Genomic DNA, 25,980 nt, shown 5'->3' with positions numbered 1-25,980 from the left:
ATGTAAAAGCACGTTGATCCCCGGACCGTCCACGGGCTGGATTGAGAAGGCGATTGTGCTGGATCCGGCCCCCGGACCTTAGTTTGCCTGCCCTTGGATTAGATGCTGCCCATCTGACTGGGCTGCACCAGCCACTCTGGGCGGCTCCCAACACAATATAACATCAAACATTAAAAACCTCCCAATACAGGGCTGCCTTCAGATGTCTTTTAAAAGTCAGATAGTTGTTCATTTTCTTGACGTCTGATGGGAGGGCATTCCACAGGGTGGGCGCCACCACCGAGAAGGCCCTCTGCCTGGTTCCCTGTAACCTCACTTCTTGCAGTGAGGAAACTGCCAGAAGGCCCTCGGAGCTGGACCTCAGTGTCTGGGCTGAACGATGGGGGTGGAGATGCTCCTTCAGGTATACTTGGCCAAGGCCGTTTAGGGCTTTAACAGTCAGCATCAACACTTGTGCTCATAAATGTACCGGGAGCCATCCTATTTGTGGGTGGTGAGACTGGTGGGGGGGGAGCATTCTCCTGAATATTTGGGGTGGGGGTGGTAATTCTGCTGCAATTTGGATGGTGGCAAAAAAGGAAACTCGGAGAATTGATCAGAAAACTCCCTGGGAAAATCGTTGGCTCGCGTAGCACCCAGCATGGGATTTAGAAAGGTCAAATAACCAAGGAGCATCTTTAAAAACGGCATGTGGTGGGGGCATGAATCTTCAGGACGTCTCCCCTCTTTCCCATGACTTTACCTTCTGCGCAACCAGCGGCACATTGTTCCATGGGGGGTAGAAAACCGAAGATGTCCAGAAAGTCAGTTAATCCATCTGAACAGCTTTCAAGACAAGAACAGAAGAAGTGATCTGAATGGCTGCTAACTGCTCCAACTGACTGGGCTTTCAGCTTAGCCAGAGATACTTTCAAGCAACTCACCTGGCCTCCTAGGAAACAAAACATTCCCCAGGATTCCACAGCTGGTTGTGAGGTCAGAGCCTGGCCAAGGACTGGAGCCAATGGGCTCTGGGCTCCAGGAACACTCTCTCTGCCAGGCCCATGGCACCACTGGGCAACTTCAGGCAGCTGCCAAGCATCTGACCCACCTTCTTTCCCTCAGGCACTGAAGATTACTTCTCACAGAGTTACAATTCCCAGCAACTGAACAAGAATGAGAATGAGAATAGTTTATTTATACCCTGTCCTTAGGGCTGGGTTTCCCCAGCCACTCTGAGCAGCTCCCAACAGAATATTAAAACAGAATAAAACATCAAACATTAACAACTTCCCTAAACAGGGCTTCCTTCAGATGTCTTCTAAAAGTCAGATAGTTGCTTATTTCCTTGACATCTGATGGGAGGGTGTTCCACAGGGTGGGTGCCACCACCGAGAAGGCCCTCTGCCTGGTTCCCTGTAACCTCACTTCTTGCAGAGAGGGAACCACCAGAAGGCCCTTGGCGCTGGACCTCAGTGTCTGGGTAGAACAATGGGGGTGGAGATGCTCCTTCAGGTATACTGGACCAAGGCCATTTAGGGATTTAAAGGTCAGCACCAACACTTTGAATTGTGCTTGGAAACGTACTGGGAGCCAATGTAGATCTTTCAAGATTATGTGGACTCGGCGGCCGCTCCCAGTCACCAGTCTAGCTGCCACATTCTGGATTAATTATAGTTTCCGGGTCACCTTCAAAGGTAGCCCCACATAGAGCGCATTGCAGTAGTCCAAGCGAGAGATAACTAGAGCATGCACCACTCTGGCAAGACAGTCCACGGGCAGGTAGGGTCTCAGCCTGAGCACCAGATGGAGCTGATAAAGAGCTGCCCTGGACACAGAATTGACCTGCGCCTCCATGGACAGCTGTGAGTCCAAAATGACTCCCAGGCTGCGCACCTGGTCCTTCAGGGGCACAGTTACCCCATTCACAAGAGCTATGTTCTCTCTGCCTCCACTGCTAGAGGGAGTATCCCTTTGAATGCCAGTTGCTGGGGATCACGAGTTGAAGCACATGGTTGCATTGAAGTCCTGCTTTGGGGCTTTTCATAAGACATCCGGTTGGCCATGTGAGCAGAATGCTGGAGTAGACGGGTCTTTGGTCTGCCCCGGTAGGGCTTTTCTTGTGTTCTTATGCTCTTAGTGATGGCATTGGTCCAGCCAAAAGGCCATGGTACAGCCAGGGGCAGGATGGGCAAATGAGGAGGCCCTGGGTGGACTGTGGCACTGAGACCCATCTCAGTGTTGCTCCCCAGCCCACGCTTCAAGCTTAAGAACAGTGTTTGGAACGCACTGGTTTGGTTTAATAAATTCATCAAATTAGTTCAATAATCTCTGAACTATCCCTGAAAGTAGTTCCTATTCTTGCTGAGCAATAGGAATGTGAATTAGTTCATTTTAGGGGTATAGAACTTGGAATGAGTTCATCTTCAAGTGGGTATTGTTTTGTTTTGTTTTGTTTTACTATTACGGCTCTTTAGACCTTTAAGCTTGAGATCATGATTTGGGGGAGGATAAATTAAATTAATAATTCACATTGTAAACTCAGTACTCCACATTTCTACAGTAATTTGCTTCTTTTAAAATCCTCGTGAAAATTCTCCAGCATTTTCATAATTAAACATGTTTTTGAATGCAGTTCTGATTCACGTACAAATTTTGGAAGCAATTTCTCCAAATCTGATGCATTTTTGTATGTTATTTTTCAGGACCCACCCTTTTTATTTCATTTTATTGTACAAAATATGTTTTTTTTAAGTTATAGTCCTTAAAAATTATTTTTAACATTGTGTTTTAGATTGTAGTAACCTGCCGTAGGAACGTATGGTGAAGGGTGGGTAATAAATGTGTTGTTAATAATATTAGTTCATTTTTATGCACAACTTCCCCCTAAAATAGGCCTTTTTGTGAACATTTCTTTTGGTTGGAGAAATGCATCCTAAACTTTATGAATTTGATATAAGTGTGAATTTCATAGGATAGTTGTTTTTTGGATCTCAGATTGCTTTGGAAAGCGGGTTTGGTAGATTCCGCTTTAAACAAGAACCAAAATTATTCCCACCCCCATCTCTAATTGCCTATACCTACCCTGAATTTTTGGACTTGGTCATATATGGTTCGATTTCTCTTTTCTCTTGCTCTTGAAGGGAAAGCAGAGGCATATTTGGAAGCCATCAGAAAGAACATAGAATGGTTGAAGAAGCACAACAAGCAAGGAAAGAAAGAAGGTAGGGTGGGAGAAACTATTTTGTGATGGGGAGGAGCCCCTCCTTCAATTATGTTTGTTTGTTTGTTTGTTGTTTGTTTGTTGAGCCCTGGAATAATGGACTTTACAGCCCAGCGGTGTGCTTTCATTCACTTATAATTTATTTACTTGCTTTATTATGGCTAAATGGACAAAGTTGATCATAGGATTTAATCCCACCATAGGACTTGCATAGCATGGGTTGCCAGTGCCCAGGGCCACGCAAAGAGGGAGGGGGTGATAGGGAGGGAAAGGGGCAGAGTATGCATGCACATTCAGCTCCCTAACAGCATCTGCATCACCCAGGAGATTGCAGCTGCAGAAATAAGAACAGGAAGTGTTCCATTGTCTGGAGAGATTACTTCCCCGTTCGCATGGAGAAGCCGTTTTTCAACAGAGCCCAGTGACGAAAGTGTGCAGGCAGCTGTATTGAGGCAGCACTAGGCACCTAAATTTTGCGCCCCATACAATTTGGCGCCCACGGCAACTGCCCCTGTACACACGTCGCGCTACGCCACCAACTCTATGGGCTGATTTGCTGGCATAAATAGATTTTCAGTTTCATACATTTCAATAATTTTACAATCATTTTAACATTTCAAAACTTGACTTCCTTCCCCCTCTTTCTGTGGTTCCATAAATTTATTTTTTAATATTTTCAGCATATCCAAATTAACTTAATTTGCTCATTTATTCATCTACTTTAAATATATACTCTTATAAAACTGCAGGTTATTACAATAATCCTGCCATTGTCCTTATCTGTTTACAGTTTGTTTGTAAATATTCCATAAACCATTTCCATTCTTTTATAAAAAGTTTGTTATCTTGATTTCATGGTGTGTGTTTTTTAATTATATGTAGGTAGATAGATGGTTTACCTACATATAATTAAAAAAACACACACCATGAAATCAAGATAACAAACTTTTTATAAAAGAGTAGATAGATGGTTTATGGGACCCAGGTGGCGCTGTGGTTAAACCACTGAGCCTAGGGCTTGCTGATCAGAAGGTCGGCGGTTCGAATCCCTGTGACGGGGTGAGCTCCCATTGCTTGGTCCCAGCTCCTGCCAACCTAGCAGTTCGAAAGCACGTCAAAATGCAAGTAGATAAATAGGAACCGCTACAGCGGGAAGGTAAACGGCGTTTCCATGTGCTGCTCTGGTTTGCCAGAAGTGGCTTTGTCATGCTGGCCACATGACCTGGAAGCTATACGCCGGCTCCCTCGGCCAATAATGCGAGATGAGCGCGCAACCCCAGAGTCGGTCACGACTGGACCTAATGGTCAGGGGTCCCTTTACCTTTACCTTTTAGATAGATGGTTTAATTTTTTTAATAAATAAATAAAATGATCTCATACACTGATAGTGCCATCCTAGACATGCCTACTCTAAGCTAGACTCCCTTGAGTTCAATAAGGCTTACTCCAGGTGAACTTGTATATAAGATTGGACTGGAGGCTGGTTTATCAGGGCAATTGCGGTGTTTTCCCACTAAGCTCAGCAGGTCCCACCTGCCTGAGTTCTGGCTTACAACCAATCAGGGGAGCAGCTCTGCCTGTCATTGACTCCAGCTCCACCTACCATTTGGTCTCCCCGCCCTTCTGCCCTACCAGACCCAATAGGAACCAGCCACTGCTGTAACATTGCACCCTAAATAACTCTCCTTTCAAGGTACTGGACTGCCAGCATTTAGATCTGTGTTGTTTTTGCTGTTTTGCATCTGCCTGCAGCCTTAGGCCTCCGTGCCCCGCAAACATTTGACCGCAGATCCGGTGCACAAACGTTAATCGTTCCATTAAACGAAACTGGAACAAAATGAAATTAAAGACTTGAGCACACAATTCTGAGAATGAAGTGTGTTATATTCATATGGGATGCTAGTGTAGATTCGTATAGAGTGAACGAAAGAAAATCTGAAAGGAGACTCAATGAACGGGGAAAGCGGAGAGCGATATGAGATGGCACGGCAAGTACAAACTTGGCAGTGGTATTTGAATTATTAATCTGAAAAGCTCTGCGATCGCGCCTGGGGAAATGGTACAACAGTGTTCCTTAGGCATCAGTGTTAATTGAGACAGCAGATGGGAAGATATTGCTGCTTTTTTGTTAATGCGCCCATTATGATGCTTTCCCACCGAACTTAACGGAGATAAGCGATAGGCTTTGTCTGTTAATTATTAGAGTGCCGTGAAACGTATTTACCAAATTAGCCGTAATCTGCAAATTTGCAAAGACCTTATTCCACATATATTTGCCCCTGTCACCTGGAATGTTGGGCCGAATGCTGCAATGAATGTGAACTACCGTAAGTGACAGGGAGGCCTCTTTGCATATTCAATTCAGACAAATGAACTGAGCAATTATCCGTTTTCTCTGAACGGCCCAGGAAAGTGAGTGCTGTGAAATGTGATGGCTGGGTCATTATCTTTTATGTTTGCAGATATTTTCACAGTACGCTGATCTGAATATACAAATTGAAGGAGAGTCCTTGGAAATTAATGTAGGGTTACATCCCGCACGCTTCATTCACACGTCATGGTAAGCCAGACTGTGGCTTACAGAGACTGTGCAGGTGGGCTCTGGAGAGGAGTTTGCACCTCCTCTCCTCAGGGCCGGATTTAGGTTTGATGAGGCCCTAAGCTACTGAAGGTAATGGGGTCCTTTATACGTCCAGCTGTCCTTTGCCAACAACAAATTGTCGCTGTTTTTTTGTGTTGAATATATGCTATATGGTAATTGATGGACCTAATAGGTATCTAAAGCCATCTGCACATGCAGAATGTAGGCACCCTATCTATAGAAATGACAAACCAGTGATATTTTAGGGAGCAGGCTAGCAGGTGAGGCCCATGACTTACATCATAGGAGCCTACGCAACATAAAACACTGTTGCTATATGATAGGTTTTGCAGTGGTACCTCCGGTTGCGAACAGGATCCGTTCCGGAGGTCCAGCTGCATCCCAACGAATTTGCAACCGGAGGACCACTTCTGTGCATGCGCGCGGTGTGGTTTAGCGCTTCTGCGCATGCACGCGGCACATAGAGTGCTTCTGCGCATGCAGCAAAACCCAGAAAAATGCTTCCGAGTTTGCCACATTCGCATCCCAAAGTTTACGTATCCAGAGGGATACGTAAGCGGAGGTACAGCTGTATTTTGTTTTTTTTATCTTATATTTTGGAAATGTACATCTAGCTTTATTTTCCTTTAAAAATTTTTGGGGGGCCCCAAGAGAGTAGGGCCCGAAGCTTTAGCTGGTTTAGCTTATACGTAAATCCGGCACTGCCTCTCCTCCTCCCCAGCCCTTTCAGCACAATACATCACAATCGCTAAGTCCGGGTTTGACTTAGTGTGTCATCTGAACCTGGGATCCTGATTAAAGTCTCTATCACTCGACCATCGGGCAAAATTAGGCTACAGGGTGTGGTTAAGGAGGAGAGGCTTAACCACCATCTCAGTTTCGGACAACAGTTGAAGCTTGGCTTCGCTGCCACACTGTGCTGTGCTAAAAGAAGAACTGGGGACTTCTAAAGGCGCTAGGAAACCTTCGCAAAAACTTTTTAAAACCCTCCCTTGGCAATGAAAACGTTATGTTTACTGGGAGAACCTGACTCAGAGGAGGATCCCTGCATGAATCCTTTCTTGTGTTCCAGATTACGATCTTTCTAAACTGCGGGACTTCATCGACCAGCAAGCCGACGCCTACGTAGACAAGGGCATCCTGGATAAAGAAGAGGCAGACGTGATCAAACGTATCTATGGCAGCCTGTAAAGAGCAGGAAAGCGGACGTCTCTTGAAGCTGTAGGGAATTCTAGTCGAGCTTCACCCACACCTAGTACAACCTCCTTTCTCCCTGCCCTCGCCTCTCACCCCAAGATTATTAGAAAGTATTCTCTCTGCATTGTACTGAATTTATTCCAGGTGAAAAACCTTGGTCCACAACCCACTATGACTGCATCTTCATTTTTCCCTACACATCAACCATTCCACTTAAGTCAGGGGTTTTTTGCTGCCCACTTTCTAGTCAACAGGGTAAAATGCTGGCATCATGTTGCCGTTAGCCTAATTTTTGACATCCTCTAGGGAAGGCAGATCTCTTCCCCCTCACGCCCAGCATCCGCCAACTTGTTCCACCATTCATTGGCTTTGTAGAGATGCCACTCTGTGCATTTGCAAAGGGCATTATTAGGATGAGAATGATGCAACTAAATATTAAGAAATCTCACATTCGGGTTCCCATTTGTCGATCCTATTTTTTCGTGTCAAAGATGGTCCCATTGGAATTCGTATGTCGCCATTTCCTCGCTGTTTGGTGCATTCTGTATTGCGTCCCTGTCTGTGTGCCATTGAATAGCTGCTACATGTTTGACACACTGCATCAAGCCTTTAAAGTAGATCTTACAGGGAGAAGGAACTGTTTTGTCACGGCATTGCAATGGTCAGGTACACCAGCAATGTTGTCATTAACACACCTTCATAGTTCTTTAATAAGTGTTATTTCTCTGCATGCATAAAGAATGGAATTCTTGATGTGAGTAGCCTAATGGCACATGTAAATAGCTGTTAATTTATAAGGAGGAGGAGAAGAAATTGACAGACAAAGCATTTGAGGAGCCTAGAATTAGAAGTGTACTTAGGATGAGAGGTTTCAATATCGATATAGGTTGCTCATCATCTCTGCCAGTCAGACCATGCAAAGTTTTGAACTTTTGGCTTGCATCGAAGGAAATTGCTGTTATACCCTCAAGCTTGTTAGAGATTGAATGGCCATTTAGCACAATGGGCTGTATCCAGTGTTAGTCCTACTCAAAAGGAGACCTACTGAAGTTAATAAGCACGGCTAACTTTTATTTCTTAAGTTCTGTGGGTCTAGTTCAGGGTTTCCCAAACTTGGGTCTCCAGCTGTTTTTGGACTACAGTTCCCATCATCCCTGACCACTGCTCCTGCTAGCTTGGAATCATGGGAGTTGTAGTCCAAAAACAGCTGGAGACCTATGTTTGGGAAACTCTGGTCAAGTTGAACACAACCCAGTGTTTCTCAAATGGCTAAGAGATGAAGCATACTTTTATCAGGTCTATATCCCTCTTACACCTAAGCAGATACAGTTATGCAGTGTGTGGGAAACATGTCTTTAAAAAAAAAAAAAGCTTAAAAGAATTTTGAACGTGCCTCCAAATTGCCCTAGGCATGCCTGTCTCCAATGACACATGCAAAGAGACAATGATCAGCTTCATCAGAGGACAGGGTATTCTGCTGCCACTGCCTCGGGAATAGGTGAATGATCCAATCACATATCCTGAATTGTTGTGACAGAATAATCTGCCCTTTCAGAAGCAGAGATTGGCTGGGGGAGGGGGGGGAGCTAAGACCAGAGTTGGATATCATGCAGAGTTGCAGCAGGCAACCTCTTTTGCAGATGGGAATTTGGAGTCCAGGGGGGACTTTGATGATTTCACTATTTAACTTCTTGTGTTGGTTCTACTGTGGTATGTTGTGGCACACAGCTTTGGGGAACAACTGATTTACCATAATCATGACTGTAAAAAGTTGGAAGGAGAAGCAACAATGCAATAAAACAACAACAACACGTGGGCTTTCCAGTTGTGCAAGGGAAATGGGTTGATTAGTATTAAAAGAGAGAATAAATAAGTGAGAAAAGAAATAAACATCCCCCCGCTATGAGGAAAGGTTACAATATCTGGGGCTTTAAAGTTCAGGGAAAAAATGTGAATAAGGCAGGACGTGATTGAAGTAAATAAGATTCAGGTAATTAGCTGTGTTGGTCTGACACAGTCAAAATAAATTAAAAAATTGTCCTGTAGCACCTTAGAGACCCACTAAGTTTGTTCTGAGTATAAGCTTTCATGTGCATGCACACATCTTCAGATACCTGAAGAAGTGTGCATGCACACGAAAGCTTATACCCAGAACAAACTTAGAAGTAAATAAGATTAGACATCGTGTGGAGAAAGCAGAATAGAGACATTTTCCCTCTTTCCTTTTATAATAATAGAACCTGTGGGGCATTGAGCGAAGCTGAATGTTTGGAGAATCAGGGCAGACAAAAGAAAATACTTATTCACCCAGTCCATGGTTAGGGTTACCATTCACTTATCTAGGAGTGTCTGAACATTCCTCGGTAGGAAAAACACAGCTTGCCTTTCCCCCACCTCTGCCTCCCTAAATCATACGCAGAACTAGGACCTGCAGATATTCCCCCATTTTAGAAGAGAAACTTGCCACACCTTTTAAAGCCTTCCTGGGATTGTTGCAGCTATGAGTAGAATTCTGGCTACTACTTTAGTTGTGTAGTGGTTTCTATGTGCTAGACACTGTGCATATCACACATGTGGAGCTCCAAAGAGGACTTATCTGGAAAGAAAAAAGGAATGCAGAAAAGGGAGGGTTAGATCTGTGTGACCCACACGTGGGTTATTAACAAAAGAATTGGCTGGATTCCTGGCTTCAAAACATGGGGCTTAGCACACTCCCCGACAGAGTTTAAAATAGTCACAGAGTTAAGCAGCAGTATAGCATGGGAATATAGGTTGTTTTCATATCCCATTTCGTCTGCTTACTGTCCTTGACATTGCCACTCTATCCCTCTGGCAATGAACAAACCACACAGTTAAGTAAGGTTAAAATACTTTACTTACAAAATCAAAAGTTCTGGTTCATGTGTTGTTCCATGCAACCGTAAGGAGAGCACAAGTAGAATACTCCTGGGTACAAAAGAAAGAAAGGTGGTTTCAAGCAAGCAGTCTGAGGTTGGAGCAAGCTCAGGCAAGTCCTTCCTGGTTGATGACATGGTGCAAAGAGAGTGAGAGAATAGAAGAGGAAGAGGTGAGATGGTGTGGTCTGAGTTGAGGAATAGACCTCTCTGATCTTAACGCCTTCATGCATTAACTAGCACTCATACATAGTTACGGCTGACTGCAATTTCCCACTAAAAGAACATCTAGATGGCAATGGTCAGATGAAAGTGTGGCTGAGGTTGCTGAAAAAGTTAATTTTGAGAAGATACATAAAGGGAGTAGGGAGTAGCATGACAAAGAGGGAGAGGAATGTGGCTCAGATACAGGAAGTGTAAGAAATCCCCATTTTGACCAAAGATAGATGTAAGTAGGAGCAGGAGTGATGACAAACAAGCTTTTGCATAATGGGCAGAAAAGAAAGGAGCCTAATTTTGAGTTTAGCGGAGGGAGGCAGGCTATAGGGCAGAAATAAGAGCAGGTTTTAAAGAGAAGGATGTGGGATGATGAACTCGATTGCAGAGAGCTATAGGGCATCACTTGAAAGATTTAAGGAGGTGGTAGGAAGAGGTGGCATTAACCACAGGATGCTAGATGCAGGTAACAGTTTCACTATACTGTAGTCATATAGAAAGAAACCGATCTAGCCTGGAGGTGCTGGAAGCAAGAAGCAGAATTTGCTTGCATTTTAGGTGATGAAGGAGGTAAAGATGACCCCAGGCTTTCTTTCCAACAAGAGAATTAGAGGTGTGTTGGAGAATTAGCAAGACTTGTGCTAGAGAAGCAGATCTGCAAGTCCTTAACGTGAAGGTTGTAGCAGAAGCTGTCAAGATGCAGAGAAGTTGTGCGCAGAGGAGCGGGGACAGAGAGATAAAAGGGCAAAGTTCTTTGTGGTTCCTACTAAGGAATAGAGAAAGAGAAGAAAGTAGAATCACCCAACTTGTGGAAAACACAAAATGGGGCTCCATGTATGGCGTTTCCTAGATTTGTCAGCCCAGTTGTGTGGAATGGATCCATCCCTGACCTAGCAACTTGCAAGAGCTGGCAGGAAATGGTCCATGTCATTGCTCTGACACACACTGGAGCACAGGAAGCTGCCTTGTACTGAGTCAGACCACCCAGTTCAGTATTGTCTACTCTGACTGGCAGCAGCCCTCCCTGGAGACACCTGGGGCTGAACCTGGGACCTTCTCCATGCAAGGCAAATACTCTACCACTGACCACAGTTAACAAGGAGACCACTAAGTGGCTTACACTTAGCACTGCATTGGATACAACCCAGTGTCTTTTTTTAATGGCAAGGGAATATTGCACCAACAGCAGCAGGTTCATTTCCCTCTGCTTTTGTCCGGTGCACGTTCCTAAGCACGGGCTCAGTCAGGCTGCATCAAATGCAGCGGCTTTTCATGGCGTGAGATGACAGTGCAAAGAGGAGGCAGCCTCATCCATCACCCTGCACTGCTGAAGGGCTGTGGCTTGCACTAAAAGGCGGCCAGTGTGCCATTTTGGTCATCACCATTAGCACTGCAAGTGCCCAATATGGTACTCTGACAATTGGAGGCTTTTGCTATCACAGCATTTTAGTAGCAATTTTCAGACCATAGCTTGCTAGCATTTTCTCTTATCACCTCCATGGAATGAAGTAGGTATCCTGCACATCTCCAGTTGTAATCCCACCCAGCACCACCTTTTTTTTTTAACATTCAAAGTATCTTTTAGAACTTAAGTACTTTGAGGTGTCTTCACTATTTAAAACTATGCTGACGGGCAAATGTAACAGACGTATTCTACATTCACAATACACTTTTCTAATACAATCCTGTTTCTGATACTGTACTTTATTAAATGCTTTACTACAAGATACAGTGGCGCAGGTTTTCATTTTCTTCTTTTTTGCGCATTGTCTCTCTGAAGGCTATGATTCTGTACTGGGGAAATTATTATGGAAGTCTATGAACATGCATTGGGGGTACAGAGAAACCTCTGCTATTTGAGACACACTTTTTGTGAGACACATGTTTTGTGACACAAAATCTATTTGAAACACATTCCGAATGATTTCAGCACGGTTGGATCAGGTGCCACTAAGAACAGAAACGCTATATCCAAGGATCTGTACAAAATGTGGAAACTGTGACTTGTAGCCAATGCTACTCCTGCTTAGAATATATCCGTTTAAAATGATGGACATAACTAACTTGGGTCCATTAATTTAAATGGGCCTACTATGAGCTGAATGCAATTGTCTACATTACAATATGTCTGTCTCCCAAAAATCACCATTCTGACAAGGAAGACTTCAGAATCTTTTATTTCAGAAGTTTGCCCAAAACCACACTTGCCACTTAAAAAACGCGGGTGGCGCTGTGGCCTAAACCACTGAGCCCCTTGGGCTTGCCGATCAGGTCAGTGGTTCGAATCCCTGTGATGGGGTGAGCTCCCATTGCTTTGTCCCAGCTCCTGCCAACCTAGCAGTTCAAAAGCATGCCAGGGCAAGTAGATAAATAGGTACCACTCCGGCAGGAAGGTAAACAGTGTTTCCGTGCACTCTGGTTTCCATCACGGTGTCCCGTTGCACCAGAAGTGGTTTAGTCATGCTGGCCACATGACCCAGAAAGCTGTCTGTGGACAAACACCAGCTCCCTCGGCCTGAAAGCAAGATGAGCGCTGCAACCCCATAGTTGCATTTGACTGGAGTTAACCATACAGGGGTCCTTTACCTTTTCTTTTACTTACAAAACCTGCAGAAGGCATACTATTTAAGAACATAAAGAGACTGTTGGATGAAGCCAGTGGCTAATCTAATCTAGCATCCTGTTTTCACAGTGGCTACCTACAAGGGCCTGGGCACAAGAGACCTCTCCCCTCTGTGGTTTCCAGCAACTGGTATTCAGATATGTTACTGTCTCTGTCCACAAGTGCCATTGATGGCAGCACTCTCCTTCATGAATTTGTCTCTAGATATGCATGTGAATGTATTTTAAACATGTTTCCAGAGGTTAAAGCAAATACGAAAGTTACAGGTAGGTAGCCGTGTTGGTCTGAGTCAAAGCAAAATAAAAAAAATCCTTCAGTAGCACCTTAAAGACCAACTAAGTTTATATTTTGGTATGAGCTTTCGTGTGCATGCACACTTCTTCAGATGCCACGTATCTGAAGAAGTGTGCATGCACACGAAAGCTCATACCAAAATATAAACTTAGCTGGTCTTTAAGGTGCTACTGAAGGAATTTTTTTATTTTACAAATACGAAAGATATTGTTCACCCATAACTTTGGGCACTAGGATAATTGTTCTCTTCAAGCTGCATAGTGTTATGAGATGCAGGCCCCTGGTAAGTGCAAAACAATTCCACTGGAGGCTTCTCTTTCAAAGAAAGTGAAGAAGAGTTGACAGGAAATCTATAGGGAGAACTGAAAGCGAATTCATTTCACCACAGTGTCAATCCTTATGGCAACAGCTTTCACCGGACTTGAATAAAAAGGAGCGGGGGGGGGCAGGGATAGCTAAAATGAAAACCTCAGAACAGGGGTCAGCAAGATTTACCTCGCCTGGGCCGGTTCACTACATCGGATATCCCTTCATGGGCTGGATTGTGCACGCACATGAACGTGCACGATTTCCAGCATCTGCATCTGCACAGACACAATTTCCGGCGCTGCAGAAGCGAGTCCCCGCACCGTGCTGTGCCAGTTTAGCGCAGTGGGTGGGGACTCGCTGAGTGGGCGGCTTGTGGGCCAGTTAAACAACCCCTGTGGGCTGCTTGTGGCCCATGGGTCTTAGGTTGCCTACCCCTGCCTTAGAACTTTGCAGTTGCTTTTCAAAACAGACCTCAGGGCTGTTGGGGAACAGTGAATGGCTGTGTTCCTTCGAAGAATAGCAGTACGGCACTTGATTTTAAACAGGGACATATATTAATCAATTAATTGCATTTATATCCCACTCTTATTCCCAGGGCAGCAAACACTAACTGGTAAAACAATTAAAATATCTAAAAACAATTCCAATACAGATGCAGACCGGGAAAGCTCTCTGCTTAAAAGGCGTGTTGGAAGAGGGTATGTTTGCTGACATCAATCTGTCTCAGGAGACAATGGAAGATTGTGCCTTTGAGGGTGAAATCAAACTGCTGGAAGATTTCAGCAAGCTCCTGCTGTGACCAACACAGGAGACATGTTTTGTTGCAGCTGGTTGTGCTGCTGCAGATGCACCATGGTGTTTATTCTCTCTGTGCCTGTCTAATATTTGACAGGAGGCAATTCCAAAGGGTAGGTGCCACAACACTGAAGGCCAGATTCCTATATTGTGCAGAACAGACCAGATAAGACAGTGTCTGTAGGAGGCCCTTGCCTGCAGAGCACAGTGATCAAATTTATATATAAGGGGTGAGAAGATCTTTCAGAATCCTGATCACAAGTCACATGGATGTATTGTAAAGGGATGAGAGAAGCCTTGAATTATGTGCCCACCAAGGTCCTTATAATTTGCATGCATAGTAGTTCCAGACACAAGCAAATGGTGAGACTTCTATCCATCTTTGCAGTGCGGGTGCAATGAACCACTGGTAATAGATGGGGCAGAATATTGCCACCTGAGGTTCCCCAACCCCGACATATACAATAGCATCCTCATTCATTTTCCACAACAAATATATTAAATTTCTGATTTCAGTTTTTCAGAAAGCATAAAGAATAAAAAAGCATAATCAATAGATTCATTTTTCTTTATGGTCATAAAATTAATGTATTTAAAATAAAGCTGCAGTAGTTAGAAAATAAGTCAGACACTTTGACAGCTTAGGAAATTTTAATACACTCAAATGAAACAGAAAAGCATATTTTTGAAATGTATTTGCAAAGCACCAGACATTCTGTATCTTCTATACAGATAGGCTGAAAAACAAAGACAGTTCACTTTCTTAAAGTGCATTTTGCATTTATTACATGAAAACTACATATATCTGCACACAGTATCTGTTTCGAACATTACCCTGACACAAAGAAAAATACATTTTACCAAGGTTTTTCCCTTTGTTTAAAAAAGTCTCCGAGCAAAGTATTGTGTCGTACATACTTTAAAACCTCAACTGCTTTCCAAAACAGTTAAAACTGGTTCATTTTAAGAACAAATATCTTTCTATACATATTTTTATATCTGTATAAAGACACATGTACACACACATGGAGAAAAAAAAATATTCAGAGCTGCATCCATCAGCTCTGATATGCACAAAATCTGCATGACAGGCTTATCTATCTCAAGGCTCCATAATAATAACTTTCATCATAAATACTTAATCTTCCTTACACTTTATCTTATAAGTATATACAGCTGTTTCCTAACGATCCTGATTCAGAATTGTCTCAGGGATATATTTTCATAGCAGAAATACGAAGGCAATTACTAGATTCAGAAGGATCACTTCCTTTATTAATGTATAGTAAAAGGACATTGGCCTGCAGAAGGCGAAGGTCAAATAATTTTAGTGCAAGTATAGTTAGTGGAATTACCTATATACGACTTGTAACAAGTACACCATAATAAATCAATCCAAAAGGTTTGCTTTTGAATCCTCAGATATTTAGTTCTTTAAGAACAGTTTTGATTCCAGTTCTTCAGTCATCTTCTACTGCTGATAAGAAGTTGCATAGGAGTTTTCCTCATCGTCCTCCCTGTTGAGAAAAAAGGAAGCTCGTGAAAATGTTTCCAGGTGCTTATACAATTTACTCCACAAAATAAACCATTTAAGGAATGTAGCAGAATGGTCATTTCTTGTAGGAAATCTCCACAATTTTCGAGCAGCAATGTATCAAGCAAGCCCACAAACATTTTGTATACAGTGAGAAGTCTACAGTCGTACCTTAGTTCTCGAACAAAATCCATTCTGGAAGTCCGTTTGACTTCCGAAAACCAAGGTGTGGCTTCCGATTGGCTGCAGGAGCTTCCTGCACTCAATCGGAAGTCGCAGAAGCAGCATCCGACGTTCAGCTTCCAAAAAACGTTTGCAAACCACAACACTTACTTCCAGGTTTGCGGTGTTCAGGAGCCAAAATGTTCAAGTCACAAGGTGTTCGAGAACCAAGGTTTGACTTTATATGCTGACTATGTAAAATGAAATAAACTATAATCCCTGCTCTCAGGCTTACAATCTACAAAAACATACCACAAAAGGAAAAAAATAGATCAGTAGCAAATGAGAAATATGGAGATGGAAGTACAACTTCTTGCTTACAAGTTTTTCTAATGACAAGCTGGGGTGAAAATGTTCCAGGAGAGATGGCAAAAGTTGCTGGTCTCTCAGCTGCACTAATGGCATGGGCTTGCAACCTTTCTATTTGTTGCAGCCTTAAGTAGTGACTGCTTCTGGGTGGCAGTTGTTGCTACTTTGCACAATTTATTATGGTTTTGCTAATCATGGCAGGGCCAAGGACAATTAAGTTCTTCCAACAATATTTGAAATCATATTCAGCTACGTCAGGAAACTGATTTCTGCTCCTACTCCTACATTCTGGACTATTTCTATGCTCCCAAGGAATTATGGCATACATAAACCCTGAGTATATTAAGAAAAGGAACAGCAAAACATATCACAAAAGATGGTTTTGGCCAACAAATAAAATTAAAAGAATAAAATAGAAGAATAAAATTAAATATCTTTCAGTGTCCCTATTGAGCAGAACAAATGTCATTTTTAGAACTGTAATTCAAACTTAGCCACCTGCCAAAAGGACTGTATCATAGAAGGATGAGGGGGCAGACTGCATTTGTCAAAGGAATTGAACTAAATTATTGCAACCTTTCTGCAAAGAGTGTTTTGTTTTACTAAAAGAATTTCTAAAAATAAGCTAAATGCACTCCTTTAATTTTTATCAAAATAAAAAAGGCAAAAGTAAAATACAATGGCACAGAAGAAATAGAAGAACTGCTGCCCTGGGAAAGGAAATAATTACTGTGCATTAACAAAAGGTCAAGAATGAGGCCAGAGAGATGCTTGCAAAAATCTGCACTGCTACACTCTGGAGTGGGAGGGAGAGCCCTGTCATCCTCCTGAGAAGGGAAGAAAAGGGTGAAAAAGTTTGCTCCTGGCCTTGTTGGTGTGCAAGTTGTATTGGTGCAACTGGCAGCTTCTCAGTAGTGGCACCCACCCTGTGGAATGTTCTCCAGTCAGACGTCAAACAGATAGTCAACTATACAACTTTCCGAAGACATCTGAAGGTAGCACAGTATATGGATTTTTAAAATGTTTGGTGTTTTTATTATGTTGGAAGCCACCCAGAGTGGCTGGGGCAACCCAGTCAAATGGGCAGGGTATAAATAAATGATGGTGATGATGATGGCTGCTACAATTATCTTAACTGTTTTTACTTTGTGTGGGTTTCTTCTTGTCTTTTTTTATTGAAGGAGGTGAAATGTGCCTGGAAGGAGAGGAGCTGGGAGAGCGGAGGGACAATCACAGCGGTTCAGGGTAGGGGGAGGTTTGGTGCGGGAAGGGGCACATAGCACAGGCAATTAGTGACTGTGCTGTGTGCCAGCCCTCAGGTCTGCTGTGGCTGCTACTGTTGAATGGTGGGTTGATTCTGAACAAGTTCTCCCTCATCCATGATCTGATAGTGGATGAGGAGGCCAATCTCATTAGTATCGCTGAGACCAGGGCAGGGCATGAAGATTAAACTCTGGACAGGTCTTTGGTCTTTTGTATTTTTGCTTATCTCAAAGTTTTTAAAAATGTAATTACTTCAGTTCTCTAGGGGTAGGGGCAGGGCAGGGGTAGGGGTATGTGTGTGTGTCACTGAGCTGATCAAAGTATCTGGAATTTGCCTAACCAAATCTGTAACATGGAAGCTCAAATACTAAAATTTCCTGAAAATTCTTGAAATTTGTAAACCCTTTCCAACGGTACTGTGCTTTAGTGGGTAACGCTCTGTTTTGTATGCTACTGTTCTAAGTATTATCCACATCAAGCCCTCAAAATGTGTTTAAATAAACAGGCAGTTTTCTTTTTTCTTTACCTGTTATCTTCAGGTTTTAGTTTCCGAGCCGCCTGCTTGGACATCTTAATCTGCAAGTCCAGTCTATGTAGAAAATCTTTGGCAGATAATTCTTCAGGTGGAGGGAGCGGATTGTCAGGCTCTTGAGGACTGGGTGAAGAGTTGTCTTCCTGAACTGTCACTGGTCCATCTTCACAAGAAGAGGGGGTGTCAGCTTCATTTTCAGGAGACTCCAATGAGTTAAGTCCATTAAACAGCAAAGGCTTCTCAGATATAACAGGGATATTCAATGTTTTTCTCAGAAATATACAGTCATTGGTGAACAGTTTATTTGCCCTTTTTATTTGCTCCATCTGAAACAGACATAAAACTATGTTTACTGATTCAAGTAAAGATTGTTTATCGGTTTTCTACAAACAGCTTCTTCATGACACACATTTCTTTCTTAAATGTAATGTCTCAGCAACTTTACCATCTCTTCATTCAAATATACACTATAAAATGTACCTTTCAATAATGAAATTAAAAAATAAAACATGATCCCTTTGGGCATATTTATTGGTGCCCCATAATAATGTTTCTTGCAAAAAGTAGAAAATAATCCTGCAAAACACAAATTGAATTTAAATACCAGGCAGCCAAGCAAGTTATCTCTCACTCCTTCAGCAGTCATGAGCCAGGACACCTAATGCAAAATATTCCATGGAACTTGAAAATTAGGGGTCCCAAGAGCTTATGTGAGTTTCTAGTTGCCAGCCTTGGTGCCCCTTCTAGCACTTGCTAGAAACAGCTCTTTGCGACAGCAAGGAACAGAGAAATGGGTGTGAAAGAGATCTTGTCATCCTATTTACATTCCTTCCACTCTCCTTCATTTGCCAGTTAACTCATCAAATAATAAACATAAAATATCATATAACTACAGTGACATTAAAGATGGCATAACTGCACCACACCATCAGCCATCCAAAATTCCCACGATGGTGTTAGGAAAAGCTTACAATTAACAGTCATGGAACTAGACTGACCCTCAACATGAAGCCCTATGTCCTATTATCATTACAGCTGAAATAACAGGTGCCTACCATAGACATGTTCATATTTAAGTTACAATAAAGGTTTTGGAGACAAACTGTATTTCCAGCTCTAACTAAACAAATAAAAAAAACCTGAAATTAAATTGCATTTTCTTTTTTATTTCCATAACTGAAATAAATGCATGAAACAGTTTTGCATTTTTGTTTATTGAAACTGGTTTTTATATAGTTTTTACTATCAGGCAACAGTTTCTCCATATATGTGAAACATCTCAAGCAGGGTAGCATCAACCAAGAAACACAGTATTTTCTCTGAGGCGTTGTTTTCACTATGGGCTAGCAAGAAAATGTAGCAGCCACAGCACAGCTTAATAAATAATGCACATAAAGCTATTACGTAACTCAAGATTTTGTTTCCCTCCTGCTTCTCTAGCACATGGTTCAAGAAATGTAAAACTTCAAAGGAATTTTTAACATCCTGGTTAAAATTATATCTAAATACAAACATGTTAATTTACACCTATCCCCTAAATCGAAATCATTAGCTCTCTATTAATCATGCTTGTTAATTTCTGCTTTTCTATATAAATATTGAACCATAGGAATGAGATGAAGCACTACAAATACAGCACTTTAGGTCATATTGTTATTATGAGTCAATACTGGGGACCAGGGACTGAGAAATCATCATAGGTACTGGAATCCAGCACCTGTCTCCATGAGATGCTATCCTGTCATGAGAAAGTTCATTTCACTGTACCAACATGAGCTATTCTCCAGTTTTTATAATCTTTCAATACCTGAGCTCTGCAATCTTCTATATAATCTTGCTATATAAATCTGTTATAAAATTGCAAACTGTTATTAACTATATACAAAGCACACCTCCTTTTTATCTTATTAAGACAGAAGATCCAAAACTAGAAGCCTTTGCTTTTGGAAAGTTCTAGGTCCATAGTTATCTCTAAACAAAGTCCCTTGTGCAATGAGTTACAGTATACTGTAATGCAGTGTTTCTCAACCTTTTTTGGGCCAAGGCACACTTGTTCCATGAAAAAAATCACGAGGCACACCTGGAAGAAAGTTCCCCTCTGCCGCTCATTCCGGCGCCCCTAGAAGCAGCGGCTGCGTCTCCAGCGTGCTCGTCTCCGCTAGTCTGAAAGGGAGAGGGGCTTCGGAGGATCCACCACTTACGGAGCTTCCGGACGAACGGCGACAAGGACAGCTCCGTCAGAGGAGACGACGAGGCAGTGGAGCGCGCTGCCATCGCCGCCACCGCCCCACATTCAACCACCGCGCCGCAAGCGAGCGCGAACTTGCGAGAGGTGGGGTTGGGGAACAGAGCGGCGCCGGGCCATCTTGCGAGAGCAAGCGGCGAGAACAGTTGCCCGAAAGGAGCCCCTGGGAACTGTAGTCCTTTCTCTGGCTCCCTTTCCCTCAACGGCGTGCGGGGGTGGCGGAAGTGGAGCTTTCTCTCGTCAGCCAGGTTTGCGCTCTCGCGAGCCTTGAGCCAAGGCTTCCGGCTGGTGAGGGTTTGCTGTTGCCCGGGAAACAAGCCGCACGTCGCGGCACACCAGCCAGCGTCTCGCGGCACAGTAGTATGCCGCGGAACAGCGGTTGAGAAACGCTGCTGTAATGAACCAGCATTTTACATCTGCAATGGGAACTTTTGTTTCTTCAAGGGTCACATTGCTTCATACCAAATGTTTAGAAGCTGCATGCTGAAAGTGGGTGGGATCTGAGGCAAAAGTGGACAGGGTTATTGCTGTAACATCCGTCTCCCACTATGCAAAACACAGTTTGCTTTCCAGGATGGCATTTTCGGCAGGAGGCTGGTGAGCTAGTTCCTAGCTCTTGCATTAGATGGTTCATTGTCCTGCTGTATACTATGTAACAGGTAAATTAGTGCACTTGTGTGTGTAACTTGACCTTCTCATTTCAGTAAAAGTAGAAAATATATAACTATGGTATATATAAAACCCCTTAATATTGTGAATGCTTATTTCATAAATATACTTTATAAATTAGCTTAGCATATGCAATACAACTAGTAACCCATTACATTACATCAATACGGTAATTGTCTTATGTCTGATGTATGTTTCCAAGTTTTCCACCTTCTTCAAGGACAAACCCAGTGTGAATTTTAGTCCAGGAGGTGGTGTCTCTAGCAACCCATGAGACTAGCTCAGGATCTCCTAAGAAAGGTTGATACAACTCCTGGGCTCCAGGAGTTGCACCTAAATCTCCCCAATAACGTTGCAAGGGATTGTTGGGATGCACCTTAAACCAGTGTTTCCCAACAGGGGCCGTATGACCGCCTGGGCCCAGGATATTCCAAGGGGGACACAGGTGCAAATCGCGTAAATGGGGGGGGGGGCATAGCACAAGGCTAGAGGGCCACAGAGGAAAGTGAGAAGTGAGGGGGGAAATCATGTTTCTTCTCTATATATAAAAATGTAGGGGTTGCGAGCGCAGAGGTCACAGCCTTTTTCCGTAACCGGTGAACCGTAATGTAACAAATTTGGCCACAACGTTCCATACCCATCAGGGAGGGACCTGGCATTAAAAATTTTCCAGAAAACCACACCTTTCACACCTAAAATAATGATTAAACACAAAAAAGTGGCACCCAAATTAGACGTCACCACCAGAAGCTCTGAAGACTCCAGCAGCATCCAATAGAAAGGCAGATCGCCCACTGCTGCCTGGAAAGCCGCGCCACCAGATGACATCACAAAATTCCACAGCAACCAACTGAAAACAGGCCTTTTGCAGCAACAAGACCCAACCAACTGAAAACAGGCCTTTTGCTGCAACAAGGCCCAACATTGCCAAGTGGAGGTAGGGGCCTGCCTGGGGGGGATGGGGGCCGAATAAGGGGCAGGAATAGGTAATGGGTCAGAACAGGGTGGGGGGAGACAAAGGGATGAAACCTGCCCTCTCCACAGTATCTCGCCTCGGCTTTGCAGACTAGGCTGAGTGGATTTAGGGGCCTGCCGGGGGTGGGGGGGCCGAATTGGACGCAGCATAGAATCAACTGAATATGGGCCTTTTACAGGGCCGTGCCTTTGGGTAGAATAAATGTTATTTCACATAACACATGTGGGTAGGGGAGTCAGGGTTGGGACAGGGCAAAATTTTACAGAATACGCGCACTGTGGGAATGATTGTGTGCAAAATGAACGGGTCACAGGGATAACCGGGGGGGGGGGTGGACGGAGGAGAGGAGGGAAATCACAGGGGTAAGCTGGGGGTGGGGGAAAGAGGGGGCATAATAGGTCATGGATCAGGACAGAGCTGGGGGATTCACAGGGATGAGGGGGGAATCACAGGGATAAGCTGGAGGGGGTGAGGGGAGGAGTGGGGGAATCACAGGGATACATCATGGATCGGCACAGGGTAGGGGAAATTACACAAATAACCCACAGCAACGCATGGCAGGGCCAGCTAGTTTTTTATTTTAAAAAATCCAGATTGGCTGGCTATCCGCAAAATGTAGCGCTACATTTTGCTGTGTGCTTTTTCTTGGAGCAGTCCTGGTTTGTTTCCTCTCAGAACCCCCAGGTCAGGTAAGTGAAGGAAGTGGCAATGGGTAGGGCTGGGAGAGCAGGAGCTGCTTGTTGCTGCCACCAGTGCTGGGCCCGGTGGCAACCTGGGCCTCACTCAGCAAGGCACAGGGTGCAATCCACCCCACCGTCAAATGCATCAGGGCATTTGGATGTTGCAAAGGGAGGGGCACAGGGCCTGCTGACAGTGTTGGCCCGGCTCTGCAAGGCACAGTGTGAAATCCACCCCAGCACCCAGCCGAGCAGTCATCTGGTGCTGCTGACTTGCCTCTAGTAAATAACTAAGTGTCTACTCAGAAGAAAGCCATACTGAGTTCAGTGAGCCTTACTACCAGGTGTGTGGGGCTATAGTGTTTTATCTAGGTAGCCAGGGCTCCTCTGGATGACAAAATCTTTCTGCACCAGGTCAGTGAGGACCACTCGCTTTTTAAAATTATCCCATATATACAGAACTCTCTGTGCGCCTTTTGGACTGTACTGTATCTGTGGGTTTCCCTCTCTGTGTCAAATAACTGGGGTCAAATAAGTGTTGCTTACTTTTTATAATGCATGGAAGATGGATCTCCCTCAGGAGGTTCTGGACTCTCCTTCCTTGGAGGTTTCTAAGCAGATGTTAGATGGCCATCTGCCATGGATGCTTTAGCTGAGTTTCCTACATTGCAGTGAGTTAGAGTAGATGACCATTGGGGTCCCTTCCAGCTCCACGATTCTATGTTTTTCTGCTTCAACAATATTTCAGTATGTACCTATCATTTTATGTAATTGTGTTTTATATAAATTATAAAAATTATAAATAAAACATGTTCTATTTACAAACAAAACATTTAAATAGCTACATTTCTACCAGTTGGTTGGGGAGGGCATGAGCGTAGCCAGGATTTTTGTCAGGGGGCAGGCTTTTGTTAGGGGGGCGCAGAACCTCAGATTTGTACTGATTTGTATTGATTTTTACTTTTTTGGGGTAAGCTGCCCCCCTGCCCATGGTGACCACAGCAGGGCAGCTACACATGAAACATTGGCATTTTGTCTGCTGCCCAATTATGTCTTTGCAGGAGGACAGTAGCACAGTGTAGAGAATCTGCATTGCGTTCAGAAGGTCCCAGGTTCAATCCCAGGCATCTTCATGAAGAGCTGAAAAAAGCTCCTGCCTGAAATCCTGGAGAACAGCTGCCTGTCACAGTAGAGATTACTGAGCCTAGATGAACCAATGCACTGAATCAGCGTAAGGCACTTCCCTGTGTTCTTACAACTTTAGTGCTAAAGACAGATATGCTGGAGTTCCAACTCAACATCTGAAGTGCCATCTGCAGATATCCATGTTGGGGGGGGGGGGACATGACGACACTGCACAGATTCAGAGGAAAGTATTTTTCTCATATCCATCACAGGTGCCTGAGGGGCAATTTGTACTGGGATCCCTTCTACAGGCCCCCTGTACATACAGTGGTACCTTGACTTATGAAGGCGATACGTTCCACGGCGCTCTTCGTAAGTCGAAACCTTCGGAAGTCGAGGCATTCGGATGTCAAGGTACCACTGTACTTACTTATCACTCACAGAGGCACAAAAAGCTGACTTGGGTTACTGGGCTGCATACTTATTGCCCAAGTATTGTCCATATATCAATCTCAGATGCCTAAGGGGCTGAGTTATTGGGAGGTGAGGCAAAAGGCCCTCTGTACATGCTCAGAGAAACATTCTTCTGTCAGTCACAGATGCCTGGGGCTCAGCACACCCACAAAGAGAAGCACTCTCTTCATATCAAGCACAGATGCCTGAGGTACCAGCAGAGCCAAGGGGCTGAGGGAGGGGGTGAAAAGCCTTCTGTACATGCTCATAGACTACATCAGTCACAGATGTCTGGGGATCTATCTATAATTAGTTGCAGGAGGAGAAGGAGGAAGGCCCTCTCTGCACAAATATAAAAGAAGGGGGGCAATCTGGCTTACTAGCAGTACATGTGAAAAGGATCTAGGGACCAAGACTTGAACCAATGGCTTCAAGTTACAAGAGACACTAAACACCAGGAAGAACTTTTTGACAATAAGAGTGGTTCGACCGTAAAACGGTCTCCCTCTGGAGGCTGTGAACTCTGCTTCATTGGATGTTTTTAAGCTGAGGTTGGATGGCCATCCGTCATGGATGCTTTAGTTTAGATTCCTGCATTGCGGGGGATTGGACTAGATGACCTTCGGGGTTCCTTCCGACTCTACAATTTTATGCTTCTAAGTGTACTCTTCGTAACAGTCACATATGTCTGAGAATCCAGCTGGAGTCACAGAGAACGTGGCGGGGGAGGCACTCTGCACATGCTTCAGATAAAGGGGGGACGCTCGCTTTCGCTTATCAATGCTGCAATATTCCACTCTAGTGGTGGGAGCCCCCAGAAAAAGAGGGCACTCTGCAAATGTTCAGGCGCTGCCCCCCCCCCGCGTCCTCTTACCCATACAGCGAGGAGGACACCGACCCTTGGCAGGGAAGCCAGCGACCCTGTCGGCCCAGCCGAGCGCGGCCATCACCTACCGTCACGCCGTACTTGAGCGCGATGCCTTGCAGGGTGTCGCTGGCGTTGATGCGGTGCTCCACGTAGCGCTCGGCCAGCGGCGCCGCCACGGTGGCCGTGCTCCCGTACGAGCGGGTCTTGGTGCGCGCCAGGCTGAGGGACAGCTCGGCCTCCGTCTCGGACGCATCCGGCCCGGGAAGCGGCTCCTCCCGCAGGAACAGCCCGGGCACCGGCAGGAACTCCGCCATGGGCCTTTTTCCCCGCGCGCGCGCTCTGCCGCCTCTCTCACGCGCTCTCTCCCTCAGCGCCTGGCGGGCGCCGCCGGGATTCACCGCCGCCACATCCTCCCTCCCCTCAGCTTTTCCTGAGGAGAAGGCCGGCCGCCAGGTCACCCGGAGCAACGGCCTCCTCCCACGCGCCTGCGCCCAGGTAAACTGAAGCGTGTGTGCGCGCGCGCGTGCAAGAAGTTCCCGTCTCAGGCTGAGCGAAGGTCTCCGCTCCGCAACCGACCCCCCACCCCACCGGCCGTCTGCGCGTGCGGGCAACGGCCGGCGCATGCGCCAGTCCCGCGAGCGCGCCAAGTCGAGGCGAAGACGGTTGGTCCCTCAGACCAACCGCCGCCAGTGGCGCGCGCGAAGTTATTGTCGTAGATCTAACCGCCTCCCTCTTATTCTATGGGGGCTATGAACTCTCGATTACAATACACGGGAGTGAGGGGAAGCGGCGTGTTTCTTATCAATTCCTCCAATCATTATTGTTATTAATAATTATTAACATTAAATATTATTATTAATTCCTCCAAAGAATCCTGGGAACTGTGGTTTTTAAGAGTGCTGGGAACTGTAGTGCTGTGAGGAGCCTGTCATACTGCTTTTTTATAAAAAAATTTATTTTCCATATATGAACAAA

General features: G+C 44.6%; 2 protein-coding genes across 2 annotated transcripts in view; one reads left to right on the top strand and one right to left on the bottom strand.

Moving 5' to 3' along the window:
• The window catches only part of SCG3 (secretogranin III), a 32,154-nt gene extending 20,286 nt beyond the window's left edge, over window positions 1-11,868 (top strand). Inside the window, exons 9-10 of the mRNA XM_060282745.1 lie at window positions 3,048-3,203; window positions 6,877-11,868. Coding sequence (XP_060138728.1) covers window positions 3,048-3,203; window positions 6,877-6,995 — 275 coding nt within the window. The 3' untranslated portion in view covers window positions 6,996-11,868. The remainder of the gene's footprint in view (window positions 1-3,047; window positions 3,204-6,876) is intronic.
• Window positions 11,869-13,840: 1,972 nt separating this feature from the next.
• Window positions 13,841-25,498, bottom strand: LYSMD2 (LysM domain containing 2). The gene is made up of 3 exons (XM_035131309.2): window positions 25,092-25,498; window positions 17,987-18,318; window positions 13,841-15,649 (listed from the first exon to the last, which is right to left on the bottom strand). The coding sequence occupies exons 1-3, from the start codon at window positions 25,317-25,319 to the stop codon at window positions 15,604-15,606; spliced, it is 606 nt and encodes a 201-aa protein (XP_034987200.1). The 5' UTR covers window positions 25,320-25,498; the 3' UTR covers window positions 13,841-15,603.
• Between the last annotated feature and the right edge of the window lie 482 nt (window positions 25,499-25,980).

The sequence above is a fragment of the Zootoca vivipara genome, chromosome 14 (assembly GCF_963506605.1).
Source record: "Zootoca vivipara chromosome 14, rZooViv1.1, whole genome shotgun sequence".
NCBI classification, from domain to species: domain Eukaryota; kingdom Metazoa; phylum Chordata; class Lepidosauria; order Squamata; family Lacertidae; genus Zootoca; species Zootoca vivipara.
Note: the sequence above shows the minus strand (reverse complement) of the source record. Positions and strands in the feature narration are given on the sequence as shown.